Consider the following 21,291-nt stretch of genomic DNA (forward strand, 5'->3'; position numbering starts at 1 on the left):
CAGCGGCGAGGTGAATTATTTTTTTTAAAGAAGTTTTATTAGTTTAATTGAAGTTTTAATAGAATTAAACTTTTTCTTTTTACAAAAAAAAACACGTATTTTGGTCTGAAGATAAAGAGAATGGTCCTTTTTGTATCCCTCCCCCACCCCAAATTAAAGCCCACCCCAAACACCCCCCTCAAAAAATACTGCCATTTCAGCTGATCGGCTGAGCGCAAACCCCCTCCCTCCATTTTGAGACCCATCCCATAATTTCCTTTTTGAGTCTCCCTTCCCCCCACATTGGGGTAGAATTGAAAAGCCTAGCTAATAAATTAAACATGAATTAAGATCTCCGGAGTTCGTGGTACCTTTGAAAAGTCAGGATGGGAAGAAGGAAAGGGAGGAGGAGGAGGAGGAGAGCCAGCGAAGTGACCCTTGAGGGCGCAGGGAGAAGAAAAAAAAATAACATTTTGCAGAAAGAAATTGAAATCAAACCCTAACTGGCTTTTAACACCCAAAGCTGTCGACCTATTGAATTTAGTCAAAAAACACCCTCCAGAAAAATCCCCCCCCCCAAGAGGGAGGGGCACACAGGTGTACCTGCTCTCCACCTTTCTATCCAGCTCTTCAGACCCCTCCCCAACCCAACCCTTCCCCCCCATTTAAGGCAGGGGGGCTTCTCCAGCACTGCTGCTCTTGGCAACTACAAAAACCATGTGCAAGAGTGATCTTGGGGACAGGGACTCCCTCACCTGAACCGTTTTAGGTTTGGTGCAGCTAACAAAGCTAGATATTCTCACCCCAAAGAGGGGGGATATAACATGGCTTGTACAGTATAAAGCGATCGATGTTGGCAAAGAAGGGAAATTAAGGCAGGGTTTGTCTTCCCTTCTCACCCCAAATGCTCACACAGCAAAACGTGAATTCCTTCCTCGGCCCGAAACGCCCAACTCACCTCCCCGAATGTCGCAGCATCCAAGGGGCAGAAAAATACCCACCCGCCCCCCAAAGAACAAAGGTGAATAAGGCAGGAAAACAAAAAAGAGCCAAAAGTCCGTTGTTTTTTTCACCCATCCCTCCCAAAACACATCCAGGCTCCTCGTGAAAAACCGTGACAGGCACAAGCCGAGATTCTCCGCCGACGTCGCTTCGCTCCAGGAGAGGCAAAGAAATTCCCGTTTTTTTCTGACCGCCCTTTTGGCACAGGGAGGAAACCTCCATGAGGGCTGGCAACTTAAGACGAACTTTCCACTTCGGGCACATCTTGACGGGTGCAAATCTAGCGGCTGCAGGCATCGCCGTGACGGGGGGAGAGTGGGAGACCTTTCCACCACCACCCGCCCCCTTCCTGGCTTTCTTTAGGGGTCAGCTTGCATTAGGGGGTTCAGAAAGTAGGGAGGAAAAAATGGAAATAGAGAGGGAAGGACGGATGTTCATCCTGGCTTCCCGACTTTTAAGGCAGTTTGGTGAAGGTTGGGGGGAGCAAACGGGAGGAGGGGGTGGTCTCGTGGGGGAACGACGCCTTCCGAGCCAGATTACTAGGAGTGCGGCACCCCTCCCCAAAAGTGATGGGGAGGGGCGGGAGGAAACCGGGGCGAACCATTCTGGATAATTGTAGGCAGAGAAACCTCGTGCCGGTAAACCGTCTTTCTTCTGATTTTGGGCTTGGCCACAAAACGAAACAGCCTCCAGTCTTAAGTGACGCATCACGCAACGGACTCGGGATGAGCTGGGGCCAGAAAAGTGAGAGAGAGAGAGAGAGAGAGAGAGAGAGAGAGGCGGGCACTGGAGGGGTGAGGAACAGAGCCAGTGGGGAATTATTCTACTTTCCGGTGGTTATTGTTCAAGACGGGGTGCCCGTTGGTGAGGGGGCCGTTCTTAGTTCCAGCAAGGGGCACGGTGCCCGCTGCAGCCTTTTCTTCTTCCTCCTTCTCGGAGCAATCCGTTTCATCCCGATCGCTTCGCTCGTCCTCCAGGATCTGCAGGGGGGAAAAGACGGAGAGGGAGCCATTGGCGTGGCCTTTTTGGGGGGGGGGGGCGTCCCCCTGGTTCTCTCATCCACACGGCGTTCTAAGCACCTGGGAAACTGCCCGATTTATACCAGCCCAGGACTTAAAAGGACACCCGTCCTTCTGCCAAAACGGTTTGCCCGAACTTTTTGTAATGACGGCTGACTGGTTTTCTGCCGCTGTTTTTCTGCTGGGCCGTTGATCCGGTGCTTATTTTGGGGGAAGGAGTTTTATGCAATGGTGGATTTGGGGAGTTTTGTGCTGTTTTAAAATGGACGTTGGGAATGGGTGAAAAAGACCAGCACTTATTCCTTGAGAAATGACATATTCCTGCCTCCAATTCCTGCCTCTCGCGAGGCCTTTAATAACGTTTGATAGCCACCAAAGGTGTTTTCTGATCTGGGGCCACCGTAGAGGATGAGGCTCTCCTCAAAAGCTGAGGCGGCCTGCTGGTTTTTTATTTTAAATAAATAAGAGTTCAATGCTCTTTTATAAAAGAAGAGAAACCTGAGACAGTCATTTTTTTAAGCTTGCCAACCAACCTCATTCTAAGAATGAAATATACAATATGACCAAATCGATTGCTTTGCCGAGGACACGAATCAAATTTCTAGTCCTCATGTCAGCAAAAGCAGATGTTAATTCGAGAGTGAGGCTCCAGCGGCGCTTAAGACATTTGTGGTTCCTTTTTTTAAACACCAAAATAAATCCCTCCGTGCAAACTTCCCTTCTTCCGCCTCCAAGCTTTGCACGGTGTAAAGTAAATTTAAGAAGCTTCCTTCTTACCTTTCCAGTTATGAATTTCTGAGCCATGCGGATGATCAAGTAGGCCCAAAATACGTGGAGGCATTGAAGGACCACCATCATGCTATTGAAAAAGTAATACCCGAAAAAAGGAGGATACATTTCTAAAGGATAGATCATGGTGCAGTGCAGAATCCTAAGGGAGGAACCAAAGAAAGGATTAATATTTCAAAATATTACAATGTTAATATTTTAAAGCATCTTCCCTCTCTCTCTCTCTGCAAAGAGTTGTAAGGAGGAAATCTCTCCCAACTTCCACAAAGGCAAGGATTGATAAACGGCCAGCCCACTCGCAAAGGGAGAATTAAAAATTTTAAAGTAGGATGAGGTTCATATGTGGCTGAAGGCCCAAACTGGGGTTTGCTTGTTTGTGTATTAATGTAATTTGTAAACTGTACTGCCCAACCGTGCGTTGCTTAGTTTTTCTCCTCTCTAATTTTTAACAAGACTTGAATTAACAGAAAAAAGGACATGCTATTTATTAGTCTATCTTAACAGATGAAATATTTCCAAACAGGATAAAATCAAGGAACACATTTACAGAGAAACTCAATTCCGAAATGGATAATATTTTGCCAGAAATAAAAATCTGGGAAAAGATTCAGTTTTCTGTATCTCGTTTTCACTGCCAGGCCTTCTCTGCGAAATTTCCTTTATTTATTTTTTATCAGTGCCATTTTTTTGTGTTGTTTCCAAGAATCCCGTGAAAATCTCACCAGAAAGGAAGAATGATTAAGCGAGTGATAATGAAGACGACTGCAAATACGATGAAAATATTGTTACAGGTGTTCTTCCAGCCAGCATAGTTGAACATCTTGGCAGACTGCAAAGCATAAGAAGAAGGGGAATATTGACACATCGCTGCTTTTAATTTCTTTCATGCAAACGAGAGTTAGCTGCAGATGAAATTCTATGCCTATTTTCAACAGAGAGATGGAAGGAAGGAAGGAAGGAAGGAAGGAAGGAAGGAAGGAAGGAAGGAAGGAAGGAAGGAAGGAATTGCAGAGGGAGGAAGGGATGGGAGAAAAGGAAAGAAGGGGGAGGAAGAAAAGATAGAGAAGGAATGAAGGAGATTTGAAAAGAAAGGGAGTAGAAGCGGGCAGGAAGGAAGGAAGGAAAGGAAAGGAGGAAAGGAAGGAAGGAAAGAAGGAAGGAAGGAAGGAAGGAAGGAAGGAAGGAAGGAAGGAAGGAAGGAAGGAAGGAAGGAAGGAATTGCTAGAGGGAGGAAGGGGATGGGAAAAAGGGAAGAAGGGAGGAAGAAAAAGATAAGAGAAGGAATGAAGGAGATTTGAAAACAAAGGGAGGGAGGAAGGAGATGGAAGAGGAAGCAGGAAAGGAAAGGAGGGAGGAAGAAAAAGATGAGGGAAGGAAGGAAGATTTGAAGAGGAAGCAAGGGGAGGAATTCAGGGAGGGAGGCAGATGGGAAGAAGAGAGAGGGGAAAAGGAGGGAAGGAGAAAGAAAAAGATGAGAGAGAAGGAAGGAAGATTTGAAGAGGAAGGAAGGAGAGGAGGAGGAAAAGGAGGTGATTTGATGCCACAGGGAGCCAAGATGGGTGACCCCAGATAGCCTGGCTTAGCTTCTCACCTCCAGCAGGTAGTCGGAGGCATCGTGCAGAGCTATGATGAGGGTCCCTGCCCGGATATAATTGGTGAACCAGGAGAAACACAGCAAGATGATGGTGGCGACATGATGGATCACTTGCTCCTTGAAATCCTGTCCCAAAAAAGGAAAGGGAGAGATGGAGGTGGAAGGGGAGACGCCCCCCCCCAAAACCTGGCTGGAGGGCTGGAGAGAAGAACTTGGGGGAGGGAGAGAGGAAAGTGTTTCTTCTCCAGAGGACGCCGGGCCCCCTCTTCCTTCCCCAGCCAGAAGCCTCTCTAGGAAAGTGTTTCTTCTGCTCAGGAGGCATCAGCCGGGCACAGCCCGAACCCAGGATCCCAACCTGCCCTGTTTCCCCCCACCCCCAAGGTTCCCCCACCCCCCAGCCAGCTCACCTTCCGTTTCACGTCCGAGGCGATGCGGAACAAGAGCGACCAGTAAAAGGACAACTCAATGATGTAATACCAGTACTGGGAAGGAAGCAAGGGCTGCAGGAGAAAAGCCAGATTAAAACAGCGAGCCCAACCAGAAACTGTATTTACAAGCCACGCCCCCCAATCAAGCTGGGAACTGCATGCATGCCGGAAGTTCTCGGCCTATGTCCACCACTGAGTCCAGAATTTTATGTTGCTAAGTGTAACGTTAGTTGAGTGAGTTTTGCCCCATTTTAAGAGCTTTTCTTGCCTGAGTTACTAAGTTGTTAAGGGAAGTATCTGGCTTCCCTGGGGACTTTGCTTGTCAAGAAGGTCGCAAAAGGGGAATCACATGACTCCCCCCCCCCAGGATGATGCAACCGTCATAAATACGAGTCAGTGGCCAAGCATCTGAATCTTGATCACATGCCACAACGGTCATAAGTGCGAAAAAATGGTCCTAAGTCCCCTTTTTTCCAGTGCCATTGTAACTTTGGACGGTCACTAAATAAACTGTTGCAAGTCAAGAACCACCTACATTTATATTTTTATTTATTATTCATATTTATATTTCTTGCATCTGCCAGAAATACATCCGTTTTCTTCTTCCTTATAAGTTCAAGAAAACAGGATGGGCAAAAAAATAAAATAAAAAAATAGCCCAGAATAATATGTGCACGATAACATTCTGCAGGAAAGTCCCTTTTGGCCAAATTCTCTAGATTTGACAAGGCACCAAATATCAGGAGAAGACTTTAGCCCAGGGGTGTCCAACCTTGGCCACTTTAAGACTTGTGGACTTCAACTCCCAGAGTTCCTCAGCCAGCAAAGCTGGCTGAGGAACTCTGGGAGTTGAAGTCCACAAGTCTTAAAGTGGCCTTTCACTTTTTTGCAACGCCGATTTCACCGATTGGGGTTTGTGCATTTGTTTTTAAGAATCCATGCAAGGTGTTTGGAAGAAATTCTCGCCGAAAACTGTCCTCACCTGCATGGGGTAGCCTTCCCACACTTCTTGGAGGTTGTAAAACCACGGTTTCTGCAACAGACACACAAAGACACACAAAAGAGAGAGAGCTAGACAAGCCCATTAGAAAGAAAAGGCCAGGAAATTGCCGAGAGCAACACATTAAAAAAAAGAAGTTTTAAGTCTTTCCGACAAGGAAGGCTCTCTACTCACATCAACTATCACCGTCATGCCAGCAATGAAAGCAACAAGGTAAAACGTGAATCTCCAACTGGAAAAAAAGGAAGCACACAAAGTGGGGTTGTGGGTTTTGTGGTGATGGTTTTGTTTTTTTTCTCTGAGCAGATTTTTTAAAAAGAAATCATTGCACCAAGCGCATCAAGACTGCCCCAGGCCATGTGCAGAGTGCCTGTCTGCCTGGCCTCTAGGGGGTCCCATCCGGGGCGAAGGGTCTACCTGGCCTCCCGGAATTTCTTGAGCAAACTGGGCCTATCCTGGTTTCGTCTCCGCCGGAACCAGCGCTCCACCTGCCGTGGGGTGCAGCCGCTTTTTTTGGACAGCGCCTCAATGGCCGCCTGCGGGGAGGAAGAAGATTGTGCGGGGGGCTGTGCAGGCCGAGGACAATTTTGGCCACTTCCCCTTCACACACACACACACACACCCCGGAAGCTGCTGCTGTTTTTCTCCTCCCCCTCCCACCCCCATTTCAGCTCCGTTTCTGCAGCCGGCAGATTCGAATTCAGGAGCGTTTCCCTGCCGAGGGCACCTTGGCCACGTTACCTGTTTGGGATGTTTGCAGGAAGTGGAATAAAATTTCTCTAGCACTGGATTGGGGCTGGCTTTTAATCGGCTTTTCTCTTTGACGTTCAAAAGCCTGGCCAGTGGCGTGGCGATGTAGCTGAAGGAGAAAAGAAAAAGGAGTGAAAAAAATGGAAGGAAGGAAGGAAAGAAAGAGGGAGAGAGGGAGGGGGAAAAGGAGAGGGAGAGAGGGAGGAGAGAAGGAAGGAGGGAGGGAAGGAAGGAAGGAAAGAAGCAGAAGGGAAGGGAGGAATGAAGGAAGTCCAAAGATAGAAGGAAAGAAGGGAGGGAGGGAGGAGAAGGGAATGGAGGAACAAAGGATGTCCAAAGATACAAAGAAAGAAAAAAGGAAGGAAGGAAAGAAAGAAGGAAGGAAGTCCAAAGATACAAGGAAGGAAGGAAGGAAGGAAGGAACGAACGAACAAACAAACAAACAAAGGAAGTCCAAAGATACAAGGAAGGAAAGAAGGAAGGAAGGAAGGAAAGAAGGAAGTCCAAAGATACAAGGAAGGAAGGAAGGAAGGAGGAGGGAGGGAGGGAGGGAGGGAGGGAGGAAGGAAGGAAAATTCAGTTTTAATCACATTGAAAATTTGTAGGGGGCAGGAGAGGAAGGAAGGAAGGAAGGAAGGAAGGAAGGAAGGAAGGAAGGAAGGAAGGAAGGAAGGAAGGAAGGAAGGAAGGAAAGGAGGAAGGAAGGAAGCCCAGCCTTGCTTGCCTCCTCCCACTGACTGCTTTCCCCGAAAGCTTCTTTCTCGTCCTCAGAGGAAGATTCCGGGAAACCAAGGCCGCCCCCTCCCAGAGCCTTTGCACCTGGAACCTTGCCATGCCCCTCCCTTCCTCATCCCGGCTGGCATAGCCCAAATTCCTGTATCCCCCAACCAGGCAGGGCACAAAGCCGCCCCCATGCCAGCCTTCCTCGCTTCTCTCCGGCCCCTCCGAGCTCTTGGGCCTTGGCAGTCCCGGGAGGGCAACTGTCCCAGGCCTCCCCAGCCTGGCTGGTGCCTCAACCTTCGGGGTGGGTGGGTGGCAGGGGGGCAGAGTCAGGCCCTGCTCCTCCAGCTCCAGCTTTTCAAGTCTAAATGCTCCGGATTATTTCTTGCCAACAAGACTCTTTGCAAAGAGCTGCCTGTTTGTGCCCAGGAATGTGATTGTGTTTGCCTCCCCCACCTCAGAAAAGGGCTTGGCTTTCCCCTCCCTGAAATAAATAATAATAACAAAAAATGGGGTTCTTAAAATTCCATCCAAACTCTCCACTGGTTGATTTTCTCCTTGGCTCTTTAATTCTCCGGTCGATTTAATCTTTATTCAATATTTATTTTAAGCCCCAAACAAAAGTTTTGCTCCCTTCTCCTATTTTCCTCACAACAACAAATCTGTAAGGTGGAAGAAAGTGGGGAGGGAGGGAGGGAGAGAGAGAGAGATCTGGAGGTATGTGAAGAATCAGATTTTTATTTATTCAAATTAGCCAATCCCTTCCTGGAATGTTATGTTCGTTTAAAAAAAAAAAAGTTGATTGGTCCTTCTGCAAACTGACAATGTTCCCTGCCGGAAGACGGGATTCGACCTGACAGATCAGAGCTGTAGAAAAGCAAGATTAAACAAAAATTCAGGAGAAACGGCCTAGCGGTGTGAGGAGGGTAGGGAAGGAAAAGTGGCTTTTTCTAAGGACTTTGAAAAGAGTCCCTGAGAAATTTCTTTCCTCCTTTGTCTGTAAGGTTGCAATCCTTCCCAGGCCCTGGGTTAAAATAAGTCCGTGTTTCTCAACTTTAGCCATTTTAAAATGCCTGGACTTCAACTCCCAGAATTCCCTAGCCAGCATGTCTGGATTTCCCAGAATTCATTCATTTATTCCTTCTTTCCTCTCTCTCTTCCTTCCTTTCTCCCTCCCTCCCTATTTCTTTTTCTTTCTGCCTTTCTTTCCTCACACTCTCTCTTTCTCTCTCTCTCTCTCTCTCTCTTTCTCTCTCTCTTTCTCTCTCTTTCTTTCTTTCTTTCTTTCTTTCTTTCTTTCTTTCTTTCTTTCTTTTTTTTCCAATTCTTGCCTTACCTTACCTGCCTTTGTTGTTAGGAAGGAAGGAAGGAAGGAAGGAAGGAAGGAAGGAAGGAAGGAAGGAAAAGGAAGCCGCCATTTTTCTCCTCTCTGCTCCAGGTATACTCACATTTCAAAAACGTGCCTAATGATGAGGAAGAGGAAGCCCAGAGGAACCGTATAGTAGAGGTGAGAAGCTTTGCTGTAGACTTGGTCATCGTGGCCCTGGAGGTCATCCCAGGTCAGGTTGGCTGGCAACCAAAGCCGATCCCACCAGAAGTAGTTGTACAAGGTCTGAAACATCCTGCAGAAGGGAGAGAAGGCGTGAAAAAGGGGAGGAAGGGAGGAAGAGAAAGGAGAGAGAGAGAGAGAGGGAGGGGAAGGAAGGAAGGAAAGAAAAAAAGAAAGAAAAAAAGAAAAAGAAAAAAGAAAGAAAGAAAGAAAGAAAGAAGGAAGGAAGGAAGGAAGGAAGGAAGGAAGGAAGGAAGGAAGGAAGAAAGAAAGAAAGAAAGAAAGAAAGAAAGAAAGAAAGAAAGAAAGAAAGAAAGAAAGAAAGAAAGAAAGAAAGAAAGAAAGAAAGAAAGAAAGAGTTTTCAATCCCCACAGCCAAACCCCAGATGGGAGACCCTCAAGATATCCCCCAAAAAAACCCCACCCACTTCAGAATTACAGCCTGGTCAACTGACAGCCGCCTTCCTGCTCTCCCTCCCTCCAAGTCCAGTCGATTCTTTTCCCCATCCGATCATTTTACCTTTCCTTAAAATTCAGATTCCCCTCTAAAAGGAGTGGGATGCCAGGCCTCCCTTCCACCTGGTCTGGATACTAAGTTTCATCCTTGTATTGATGAATAAAACCAGCTACACGTTGCATCTCCTCGCATGTTAACCAATGGAACACACTTCTCCAAAATGCCAGAAAAAAAGGTTTCTGTTAGGTTTCCCTCTCCTGTTCTTCCAATGCAAAGCGAACCAAGAGAGAAACCCTCCTCCAACCTCCTCATTCTTCGACAATTTCCCCTTTTCAGTTCTTCCCAAAGCACCCTGTTAATTTTACCTCCTTCCCATCCGGTCCTTTAAACCGCCCCCATTCAAAGACCGCAAACATAACCGACAGGATGGGTGCCCGGATTAAGACAGTGGAGTGAGCCAAGGGTGACTCAAATCCACCTTCCTCCTTTACCTCGGCCATGCTTCCTTGGCAGGAGGCTCTCCGAGCCTACTTTATCCTGGAAAGGAGGCCACCCGGAGATGCAGAAACCATCCCAGTGGCTCGAGAGGGAAACGGATTTCAGTCCTGCAGCTTCACACAGGCCAGATTGCCCAACCGTACTTCCTTCCACGTCACAGGCAAAGGTTGGGGAGCTGGACTTTGCTCCAGGTGGGGCAGGGGCGGGCGGGAGAGGCATGGATACAGAGAGGAGCAAAGACTGGCTCCTCCTCCTCCTCCTCCTCCTCCTCCTCTCCTTCTCCCCAGAGCAGAGGGCCGTACACCCTCTTCCACCTTCCCTATAAAAGTTTTGCATGTTGCAAATTTTGCACGTTGCGACCGGACATGCAAATAAATGATTTAAAAACCTTTCTCACGAAGAGAGCCAGCAAATCGAACCCAGCTCCTATCCCCCAAAGTCGCCCTCTGACTTTTGCCCTGACTGGCTGCTGAATGGGGAGAAAGCCTTTTTTAAAAAAATAAATAAATATTTTTTAAAATTCATTTTCACCCCAATTTTTTTAGGAGTGACAGGGAGAGAGAGAGAGAGAGAGAGAGAGCTCCAGTTTGGAGCCGTTAAAACTGTGCAAGAGGCAGGAAAAAAGCTAAAAGAAGGAGGGGAGGGAATACACAGGAAAAGACACGGTTGTTAGACAGGCACATCACGTCTGCAACGGGAAAACTGAAAATGAAATTTGGTTGATGTGGGGGAAACCATCCATGAATCACTCCTGAGTGCAGAGGAAAATCCCACAATTTAGGGGCCCTGATTCAAAAGTGTTTTTTCCTATCTAGAATTCTGCCTGATCTCATTTTGATTATTGGGGGGGCAGAAAAATCAGATTAATTAAATAAATAAATAACCCACAGCCTATCCCGGCGAAGCGGCTGCATTGGCGAGCTTTTAAAATCAAGCCGAAGAGGTGCAAAAAAAAAAAATGGAAAAAGGCATTAAAAGGTATGTTCGAGCCGGTATTTGGGGCACTTTTGATGCAAAGTCCGACCCATTCCTTCCTCTCAAAGGAAGAAGTCACTTGAAAGACAGGAGGGGAAGAAAAAAAAAAAAGAAGAATTATCCACCCGTTTGGAGCTCTGGAGGATGGAAAGAAGGAAAAGCAAAATTGATGGATGAGGACCTAAACCTAAATTGCAGGATTGGGGCCCATCAAACAGCATCTCAACCTCAGTTCACCCGTAGTGGCGTGGCCTGCATGAATAACACAACCCGTACAATGTGTGATTGTGCCCACAACACAATCCTTCAATTCATTGGCAATTGTTCAGATGCCACTTGCCACAGCCATTGGGAGTGGGGCATTCGGTCTCTCTCTCTCTCTCTCTCTCTCTCTCTCACACACACACACACACACACACAATCAACACAAACAGCTGAAAGGAACTGGTATTCTTAAGCGTGAATTGTGGTTTAAGTTTCGTTTTCAACCTTACCCACCCACTTCTCTCCTTTCTGGCAACCAGGCTGAAATTGTGCTCTCAAAGCAGTTGTGTGTTTGTGGGCTGCCTCGCCACTAGACCACCTGCGACCCAGGAAGGCGGGTGTCCAATTTACAAGCTGCAGTGCCAATTCTGGAGATGGAATTCCAGAACTGCTCCTGGCCTCTTCCCCCCTCTGGATTTTGATAAGAGGCAAGCTATATATTATCGTCCTTACTCCCCCCATCGGTGTCTCCAAGGCCTGAAATCAAGGCCTGAAATCCATGGACCTGTTGGAGAATATTTATTCAGCACTGAAATGGATACTGTCTCTGTGAGCAACCCTGCTCAGAGGAGACCAAGGGCTCCACAATATTTCTTTCTTTCTACGGTATGTTGTGTTTTTTTTTCCATTTTGTGCTGGCCAACACCAGAGTGACTCACAGCTTACAGAAATGTTCCATTAAGAAAAATTGGACAAGCAAACTGCGGTTTAAAGCAAGGCCCGTTCAAACCTGAGCGTTTTGGCATGAGGGACAAGCTCCTAGTCCTTAGGACAGATAAGGACAGGCAGGTGGAACCTCAGGCAACAAAGATGTTGGGCGGTGGGCGGGGGGGAAACCAACATGTTCATGGTCGTTCTGTTTTAATTTTTCATAAAAAATAAATAAATTGGCTACTACGATTCGAATTCAACCAAGTCTTTAATTTTGGCAACTCTCACTTGGCACCTTGAACCCCAATCTGCCAGATTTCCTTCGGCCAACTCATGATCACCAGCGGTCACAGTCCGAAAATGAACCATCGTGCCAACGTGAAGATATGTTTCTTTACATTCTTGATCTCTGAAGCCTCACCAGCCAACCAAGCCTGGCTCCTTGCCTTTGGGACTTCCTGCTACTGGAAAAACCTGCCAGGTGCTTCTTGGACACCCATATAAAAACCATCTTGGCCTTGAGAACCGGGCGCTGGAAACCGTCACCATAACACAAACGAGTTTGCAAATAAAAGGAGAGGAAGGGAAGCAAACAGACATAAAAATTCACGGAGAGTTTCTCTCCTTTGCAAGATCTTTCAGGCATCAGGGGGCCAAACAATGCCTGTTTGTTAAGCACTGTGGGCTGGAAACAAACTTACAACACAACAATCCCTGTTTTCAACTATGCCGGGGCCGAAAGGAAAAGGAACTTTTTAAGAAAATTGCGCGGCAGGCTCGGAAAAGATTTCTTGAGGAAGGTTAAAGAAAAAAATCCACCCGCCTCTTCTTCTTCCCAAACATTGGGGCAGGTGAGGGGGGGGGTTGCCCCACTTAAGGATCCCAACCCAAAACACAAGTGTCCTTCCAGGGCTTTTAAGCAGCTCAAGGAGGAAGGAACAGAAAAAACAAACGTGGAACAGATCCCACGTCGTCGCACCACAATTGTGGCCGATCCACTCCAGCCTCTCAGAAGAGGAAGAAAAAACCCCTTTTCAGGTGTATTAAGACTACAGAAACCATCCTTTACAACCAGAAAAAGCAAGACGATGAAAGAACCTGTTTCCCAAACAAAGCTTTTGCATGAATATATATATATATTTTTAAAAGTTTCCCCTTAGTTCAAAGGAGAGTTCAGCACGGTGCCTCTTAGAGGAAACGGACCCACTTTTCCACCAGATTTCCAAACCCAAACCGTTCCTAATCCTTGGCAATTGCAGGCCAAGTTTTTCTGGTTCCCTTCAGCAAACCAGGTATCTGAGTTCCGACACGGTTATTGTGCAAACAGGAGGTCTCTGTGCAAAGAGATTCCGCAGCGAGGCAACCCCGGTGGAAGAAAACCACAATTTCTGTCTTGGGGGGAGGAAGTTGAGGGCACAGCTCCAAGCTGGGGGCCCCTCCCCGCAGCCTGGCCTGGTTAAATGGGGCTCAATGCAAACTGGGGAGGAAATAAAAGCACCCCCTCCCCCCTTTCTCTCTCTCTCTCTCTTCTCCTCCTCACCTGGATCTGAATTCTGCTCCACGGCTGAATCCGGCCGGGGAGCTCAACACGCAGGGCGGCCACGATGCACCTCAATGCCAACTGTTATGCCGGCTGCCCCAGCACCGGGCAACTATAGGCGTCGGGGTGCACGCCTTTTGCTTCCAAAGCCAGGCGGTGCCCCTGGAGCCCAGCCCCTGCTATGAGCACCACAACAAACAGCCGCCCCGACACCATAGCGCTCTCCCTGCAAGCCGCGAGGAGGTGGGAGGCTTCCCACTCGCTCTGTGCCTTGAGCAACCGCTGCTGGGAGCGCCTGGTTGGCCCATCGGCTCGCAACGTTTCCCAAGTTGGGCGAGGTTCAAAGGCAGCTTGGCCAGGGAAGGAAGGCTGGGCTCCTTGGCACCTCGGCTCAAGGGTTGATGCCCCCCCCCTCCCCCCAAAACCCTGCCAGGTGCTTGGGTGACGAGGTCAGCCCTTTTCCTGGGTCCAGATTTCCTTTTCTGTGCAGATGATCAAGGAGACCCTTTGGTCTGGTAGTGAAGGCTAGAAAACCCAGAGAAGCAGCGAGTTCTAATTCTGCCTTAGGCACCCAAAGCCAGCTGGGTGACTTTGGGACGGTCACGGTTTCTGGGCTCAACCTACCTCACAAGGTGGTTTTTTTTTTTTTTTTGGGTGGGGAAAGGAGGAGGAAGAGGAGGAGGATTAAGTATGCCACCTGAAGTTAAGTATAAGAGTACTTAGGTGAGGTGAATAAGTGTAATAATTCACACATCTGCCTATCCCAGATCCTGGGAGAGAAAGGTAGGTAGATAGGTAGGCAAAAATTCAGATTTAGAAGAAAGGAGGAGGAAGGAAGGTAGAGGCAGGTGGGAGGAGAAAGAAAGGAAGGAAGGAAGGAAGGAAGGAGGGAGGGAGGGAGGGAGGGAGGGAGGAAGGAAGGAAAGAAAGAAAGAAAGAAAGAAAGAAAGGAGAAAGGAAAGAAGGAAGGAAAAGGAAAGGAAGAAAGAAAGAAAGAAAAGGAAGAAAGGAAAGAAGGAAAGGAAAGGAAAGGAAAGGAAGAGAAGAAAGAAAGAGTTATTTTTTGATTGCAAGCGCCAGCACTACAATTGATTCAAAGCCCAGCCACAAACTTCCACAACCAAGGAAAGAAAAAAAAAGAAAAAAAGGGGGGGCTAGGAAAACACCAGAGTTTTTCCCTTGAAGAATCTTGCAATCTTCCCAGGTGCTGGGGGGGAGAGGAGGAGGGAGGGGACAGGTGTCACTTCAGATGGCCAAATTCCTCTTCCCACGTCTAGCGCTGCCTTATCCAGCCCAACAACCACAACAGGAGAAAAACCGGAGTCTGAAATCCTGCGTCCCAACTTGGACAACACAGAAACGTACAGTAAAAATCCCAGGGCTGGAAGGGGAACCTCAGAGGGCTTCTAGTCCAACCCGCTGGCTCAAGGCACGTGTAGGACGTCTCAAGGGTCGTGAGGATGAGAACAGGTCATTGCGAACCTTTTTCGGGGCTGAACAAAAATGTTGTAAGTCCAGGACTCCCTCCAGCGATGAAGCAACCACAATTCCAGAGGAAACAACGGATTAATTGTCCTCGGTCAAATCCTATCTCCTTCGTTCCAGGTAGAGATCCAGAGAGAGATCCTCTCTTTCGTGATGTCCTCCCACCCATTAATTCTCGTCCTGCCCTGGGACGCTTTCAAAACAACAAGAAGACTCTTAAATAGGAGCCATTCCAGGTGCCTCATCAGCCAAACGCTTCTCTCCGCTCTGAAAGAAGGCCCCTGCGCCCTCAAATGGATGTGGCTTTGATGTGGCCACTTCTAGCCACACCCTTTATGGGTTTCCAGCCACCCCTGCTCAACATTTGCATGCCCATGTTGCACAGCTCCCAGATGGGCAGCGAGATAGGCCGGACAGGAGTTCCACCGGCTAAAGACATCATTCCCTGGATCCTGCCAACCTGCTGAGACCCAGAAAGAGGCAGAGGAGAGATCAGAGACGTGTGAAGCCGCCGGACAGGCCCTGGCTCTTTGCAAAACCCCACTGAAGGCAACCGGAAGGGGGTCTCTGCCCCCCCCCCAAATTCTTACATTTTTAGGCAATTAGCAAAATGCAAGATCGGGGAACACCAGAGCCCGAAATTGCATTGAGGAGTAGAAATAGGAGGAGAAAGGCAGTTCATATTTTTAACAGACGCCTCCAGTCGATCCTCTAATTGGGGGGTGGGTGGGACAGACCCTCTTGCCCAGGACACAGACTGACCCAGAGGCACAACGGACAGATGGGCGGAGCAGCAGCAACAAATAGGCCAGGGGTCCCCAAACTTAGCAACTGAAAGATTTGTGGACTTCAACTCCCAGAATATTTGAAAGTTGCCAAGTGTGGAGACCTCCGAAATAGGCGCTTATTCCAGTGAAGGAAGGAAGGAGGGGAAGAGGATTGTGGCGGGTCCCTGGTACGAAAAATTTGTTTTGTTTCCCTTCGGTCTAAGCTCAACCCCATCCAGCGAGCCGGAAGGCCGGGGGATTCAGAACGGAGCCCCCTCCCTGAGAACAGGGAATCTCAGCTCTGACCTACGGAACTCCCTGCCCCATGAAAAGGGAAGATTTGGAAGAGGAGGAGAGCCAGTTAGAGAGGAAGGCCAGCCCCAAGGTCTGAAGACGCTTATGTCCAAGAATAGAATAGAAAAGGAAAGAATAAAGAATAGAATAAGAAATAGAATGGAGGATGGAGGGAGGGAGTAAGGTAGGGTAGAGTAGAGTAGGTAGAGTGAGTAGAGGAGTAGAGAGTAAGGAGTAGAGTAGAGTAGGAGTAGAATAGAATTCTTTATTGGGCAAGTGTGATTGGACACACAAGGAATTTGTCTTTGGTGCAAATGCTCTTCAGTGTTCATAAAAGAAAAGATACATTCGTCAAGAGTCAAGAATCATCAGATACAAAACTTAATAATAGTCATAAGAGTACAATAAACAATCAAATCATACTAGGAAACAGTCCATATAAATCGTAAGGATACAAGCAACAAAGTTACAGTCTATAGAATAGAATAGAATAGAATAGAATAGAATAGAATAGAGAATAGAGAATAGAGAGTAGAGAGTAGAGAGTAGAGTAGAGTAGAGTAGAGTAGAGTAGAGTAGAGTAGAGTAGGAGTAGAATAGAATTCTTTATTGGCCAAGGGTGATTGGACACACAAGAAACTTGTCTTTGGTGCAAATGCTCTCAGTGTACATAAAATAAAAGATACATTTGTCAAGAGTCCAGAATCACAACGTACAAGGTACAACACAAAGAGAGACCAGGCATCTCTGATATTTGACGTCCCTTCCAGGATTTTCAGTTTACCACTTGGGTTTTGGGACTGAGCTCTCCGAAAACATCTCCTCTCCTTTAAACCCCCAATCGTCATGAGTAAGACCCGGGCACCACACCGATTCAGACAACAGGTTCAACCTGTTGATCACCTTCGTGGGTTTCCCCATGGACACAAGATTTACTCAGTCCCACATGGGCCTCCCCCGAGGGATCGATGGGCCAGGTTTGCGAGCTGTGTGAAGGCCGCAGCATGGCAGGGTGGCTTGGCCTGTTCCAAACCCAGGAGAAATAAGAGAAACATGGGAATTGTAACCTAGCCCTTCAGCAGACACCTGGTTGGGGCAGGCTGTTGTAAATCACCAGGAACACAAAGAGGATCACACTCGGTGTGTAGCATCCTCCTCCTCGTTTCATAAAAAGCCACTTTCCCACAGAGGATCGGCTGTTTGCAAAACACCGAGAATTCACAAGACCTGCAGATCACCTTACAAGTATCCAGTTGTCGCTTCCACACACAAACCTCCCTCTGCTCAGGGAGAAGAAACCTTCTCAACATAGAACCCCGGGGCTGGAAGGGACCTTGGAGGTCTTCTAGTCCAGCCCCCTGCTCAATGGACCTGATACCATTCCCCGGTCAAATGATATTGTCCCGTCTCATTCTTAATATAATTCTTTCTTGGCCAACTGGGATTGGACACACAAGGAATTTGTCTCCGGTGCATAAGCTCTCAGTGTACGCACAATCAACAAGGGATTACACCACGCTCATTATCATAAAAACATGAAAATAACAAATTATAAGGTACAAACCCAATGATAGCCACAGGATACTAAAGAAAGGCCAACCCCGTAAATCCTGAGATACAAAGAACAAAGTTTTAGCCATAAGACGCTAAGGAAATAGGCGACAGGAAAGGTTAGATGGATAACAGTAATACATATTCACTAGGTGACATCCTAGATTTAGGGCACAGACTGTGTTGTGGGGATTAGTTTAGCAGAGGGATGGCATGGGGGGGGGGTGAAACTGCCTTTGGGTCTGGTTGCTTTGATGTGCAGTGCCCTATAGCGTCGTCTTGACTTGAGGGAAGAAGCTGAAATGGCCAGGATGTGAGGGGTCTGTGGATATTTTCACGGCCTGCTTTCCGGTTCCTTCAGTACGCAGGTCCTCAACAGAAGGCAGGCTGGTTGCAATTGGTTTTTCCACAGTCCTAACTATCCGTTGAAGTCGGATGCCAAACCAGGCAGTTATAGAGATGCCAGTGACCATAACTTGAGAGCTGTACGCTACGACGTTTCATTTTAACGCATGCGCGTACATTGAAAGTGACAACAAAGTTATTCTAGGTCTAATTCCTCTGCAGAAATGTATCCGCAGGAACTGATACAGTTCTACAAAGTTAAGCCCTGATAGTCTACAAAGTTATAAGGGTTAAGCAACAACATGCAAGGAGCTGCCTCTGAACTTTTGCAACCAGGGCATCGCGATACAGCTCTACCCTGTTCCAACTATTTTTAGGTATTTGGGGACAGGACACTAAAGGGCCTGAGATAAAGGCCTGGGTACATATTTGCTGGCTCCAGTATTTTGGAGGGTACCAAGTTCTCAAACCCATTAAATGGCCCATTTAAACACGGTGTCGGTTTTAATCACACACACACACAAAATAAGCTAATGAAGAAAAAGTCAATTCAAAGTTACAGTCCAGAGGTTCGATTCTTAGGATCGCCGCCCGCAAAAAAACAATAACCACTAGAAGGTCTGCTTCGGTGGCATGGATATTTATGGTCCGATGAAATTAAAATTAAGGTGGACTTTTTTTTTTTTTAAATCATTTTAATTAGGCGTGCCAAATTGAGAGCCTGGAATAGAGATATAAGCTGAGGCCCAGATGTACTTTCATGGCTCATGGCTCGGGAAGCACACCGTGGAAGGGAAACAGCGGGCGAAAGATGGATTGGTTGATGCATCAGGAAATTATTGGAAAACCATCAGGATGAATTTAAAATCGAACGGAGAGAGCAATTAATAGCAGGAAGACAGCTGTCGATTTACAGTTATCCAAAAAAAAAGAAAAAAGAAAAACAGAGAAAAGCGATGAAGACAGAGAGGATCTGAACTGCAGTTGTGCAATGGGAAGGAACTGCCAAAACGTATAAACTTTTGTGGGTATTTGAAAGAGGGAAGCCCGGAGAAAGAAGGGATGGCTAAGAATTTGGGTGATAAAATACAGAAAGGTCCCTGGGAAAAGATGTTTTAAAAAGCGGGGTGGGGGAGGCTGGAGGGTACATTGTGTTATGATCACCAAGAAAAGTTTTTAGCAATTCGTTTTTGCCGCCTGAGAGGCAGCCTTCGCCCTGGGCCATTTTGCTAAAGAGAACAACTGTGACTCAACAGAGCCTCCACCTTCAGAAGCAGCCTAGCTTGGAAAACGAATTGCTCAAGGAGCAAAGCAACAATCCTATTTTATGGACCCTCTGCTGGAATTGGCTTGATTCCCACCAAGAGATTATTACCCTACAACAGAGGTCTCCCAAACTCGGCAACTTTAAGACTTGTGGAGTTCAACTCCCAGAATTCTCCAGCCGGCCTAGTTTGGGGAATTTGACCCCGGGGAAAATCCAGGCCAAAGCACTGCAAAGAAGTTGAGTGAGTGTTCCTCATGGCTTCACGCCTCAATGGTTAGATGGCACCACGTGGTGGTGCGTTGTCAGTGAAAAGGAGGCCAAAGCACTTGGCTTGTTCTGGCTGCAAGTTTAGAGGATGTCACATCGTGTGTGTGTGTGTGTGTGTGTGTGTGTGTGTGTGTGTGTGCGTGTGTGTGTGTGTTTCCCTCTCCCCTCCCCACCTTGGAAAATTACTATCTCAAGCAAGAGGTGTTCCCTCCTGAAAGGCCCTTCCCTCTTTTTCCAACCTCCACAAAACTTCACCACAACTGATTAGTTTCCCGGGACTTTTGTTGTGTTTTGGCCAAGTTTTTACACAACTCCCTCAAGTCCAGATTGCAGGCCGAGTGAGTTTATTTCCGCAAGGGCTGGTTTGAAGAGGGGGAGTGGGGGGGGGAGAGGAAATCCATCCGTCAGAAGTGTGGTGTAGGGTCTCCTGCTTGTGGGTGTGGGTTGGACTAGATGACCTCCAAGGTCCCTTCCAACTCTTCATCTGCCAGTAAGTCAGAAAGACCCTTGTGGAAGATTCGGGAGCCCCGCCTGCCCTCCTCCTTCCGTGGTTGAAGGGCCTCTCCTTTCCCGAACTCTTCTTGGGCTGTTTGTTTTCCCACCCTTAAGGGAGGCGGAGGGAAAGGTTTCCAACTGGCCCCACTGGGAAAGAAGGGAGGGACAGCCGGAGAATGACCCGCAGAAGGAAGATTTGGGGATTTTTCTTGCCCCCAAAGCAAAAAGGCCTTTTGCAAAAGAAAGCAAGTTGGGTGCCTGCAGCCTTCAGGGGAAGCCGGCCACTTCCTGGATCGGAGAGAGAGCCTGTCTGTGTTGGGGGAGGATCACACAGGGAAGGGAATGCGGAAAGGGGATTTTCCAAACTGGGGGAGGCTCCATTTTCTCTCCCCCGAGAGCAACCAGCCATGTTGGGCAGGAGGATTTCAAGGGGCAACGGACGGGGGGAGGCTGGAGGCTGAGACGATCAACAAATGGGAGAGAAAGAGACGAGGAAGGAAGGAAGGAAGGAGAAAAGAGAGAGAGAGAGAGAGAGAGAAAGGAAAGAGAGAGGGGGACAGAAGGAGAGAGAGAGAGAAGGATTCATTCCCCCTTGGGAGAGTTTTCACGCGTTGCAGGACTAAAGCAGCCGCTGCAAAACTTCTGCTGCCCCCCGGAATTAATCTGCCCCCCCAAAGCCTCCGCCTGGCCACAGCCTCGATCCCAGCCCGTTTCCCGACCGCCGAGCCGAGCCGAGCCGGGCCCGAGGGGGGAGGCTGCCCCGAACTGCCGGCCACCTTCATTTCGGCCCAGCGACGCCCCCCCGCCCTGCCAGACCCCCCAGATCCCGAAGCGACCCCCCGGATTCCAGGCAGGCCCGGGGGGAGGCGCCGCCGCCCCCGCGCTGCCCCCTCCCTGCCCCCTCCGCCGCGCCCTGAAAGGGAAAGTGCCTGGCCGCCCCCCCGCGCAAAACCCCTTTGACCCTGGCCCGCTTGGAAGGGGGGCAGGAAAGGGGGGCTCAGGCAGAGGGAGGCGGGGGCAGGAAGATTCCCCCCGTGCCCCACAAAGCCCGGATTCGCCCGCGGGGAGGGGGGCTGCTGCCCGGCGCCCCCCCCCCACCCGCAGGCGGCCTTTACCTCGGTCGCGGCGGATCCGGGCCAGGTTCGGAAGCGGAAGGCGAAGGAGGCGAAGGAGGAGGAGGCGAAGGGGGCGGAGCAGCGCCAGTCGCCCCCCCATCTGAACATTAGTCACCGCGGTGGGGGAGGCGGCCACAGGCCCCGCCCCCGCCTGGGGGTCGCCCTCCCTCGCGCCGCCGCCGAGCCGGCAAAGGGGGTCAAGCCAGGCTTGTGCCCCGCAGGTCCCGAAAAGCGAAGGAGGGAAGGGAAAAAGGAGGGAAGGGAGAAGCCGAGGAGGGAAAGAGGAGGGAAGGGAGAAGAGGAGGAAGGAAAGAGGAGGGAAGGGAGAAGAGGAGGAAGGAAAGAGGAGGGAGGGAAGGAGGGAAGGGAGAAGAGAAGGAAGGAAAGAGGAGGGAAGGGAGAAGAGGAGGAAGGAAAGAGGAGGGAAGGGAGAAGAGGAGGAAGGAAAGAGGAGGGAGGGAAGGAGGGAAGGAGAAGAGGAGGAAGGAAA

At 48.7% G+C, this 21,291-nt stretch overlaps 1 protein-coding gene across 3 annotated transcripts; it reads right to left on the reverse strand.

Annotated features, from left to right (window-relative positions):
- Window positions 1-18: 18 nt before the first annotated feature.
- CERS2 (ceramide synthase 2) lies at window positions 19-21,053 on the reverse strand. Of its 3 annotated transcripts, none has more exons than XM_087943325.1 (11): window positions 20,802-21,053; window positions 8,730-8,903; window positions 6,553-6,670; window positions 6,229-6,347; window positions 5,986-6,043; window positions 5,794-5,844; window positions 4,791-4,883; window positions 4,381-4,509; window positions 3,512-3,618; window positions 2,778-2,931; window positions 19-1,961 (listed from the first exon to the last, which is right to left on the reverse strand). In XM_087943325.1, exons 2-11 carry the CDS (start codon window positions 8,900-8,902, stop codon window positions 1,800-1,802), a joined length of 1,164 nt encoding a protein of 387 aa, XP_087799451.1. In that variant the 5' UTR covers window position 8,903; window positions 20,802-21,053; the 3' UTR covers window positions 19-1,799. The 3 variants fall into 3 exon arrangements, with proteins under 3 accessions (XP_087799451.1, XP_087799452.1, XP_087799453.1); XM_087943326.1 differs by lacking the exon at window positions 20,802-21,053 and adding an exon at window positions 13,216-13,450; XM_087943327.1 differs by lacking the exon at window positions 20,802-21,053 and adding an exon at window positions 9,779-9,938.
- Between the last annotated feature and the right edge of the window lie 238 nt (window positions 21,054-21,291).

The sequence above is a fragment of the Notechis scutatus genome, chromosome 14 (genome assembly GCF_049901735.1).
Source record: "Notechis scutatus isolate UNSWTSFEM ecotype Mainland chromosome 14, rNotScu1.2, whole genome shotgun sequence".
In the NCBI taxonomy this organism is placed as follows: domain Eukaryota; kingdom Metazoa; phylum Chordata; class Lepidosauria; order Squamata; family Elapidae; genus Notechis; species Notechis scutatus.

Coding starts and splice junctions, on each gene's coding strand:
- CERS2 (XM_087943325.1), bottom strand. CDS start 8,902: ATGTTTCAGACCTTGTACAACTACTTCTGGTGGGATCGGCTTTGGTTG. Junction 6,044..6,228: donor AAGAAATTCCGGGAGGCCAG/GTAGACCCTTCG, acceptor CTTTTTTTCCAG/TTGGAGATTCACGTTTTACC. Junction 1,962..2,777: donor AGAAATTCATAACTGGAAAG/GTAAGAAGGAAG, acceptor TCCCCCCTGCAG/ATCCTGGAGGACGAGCGAAG.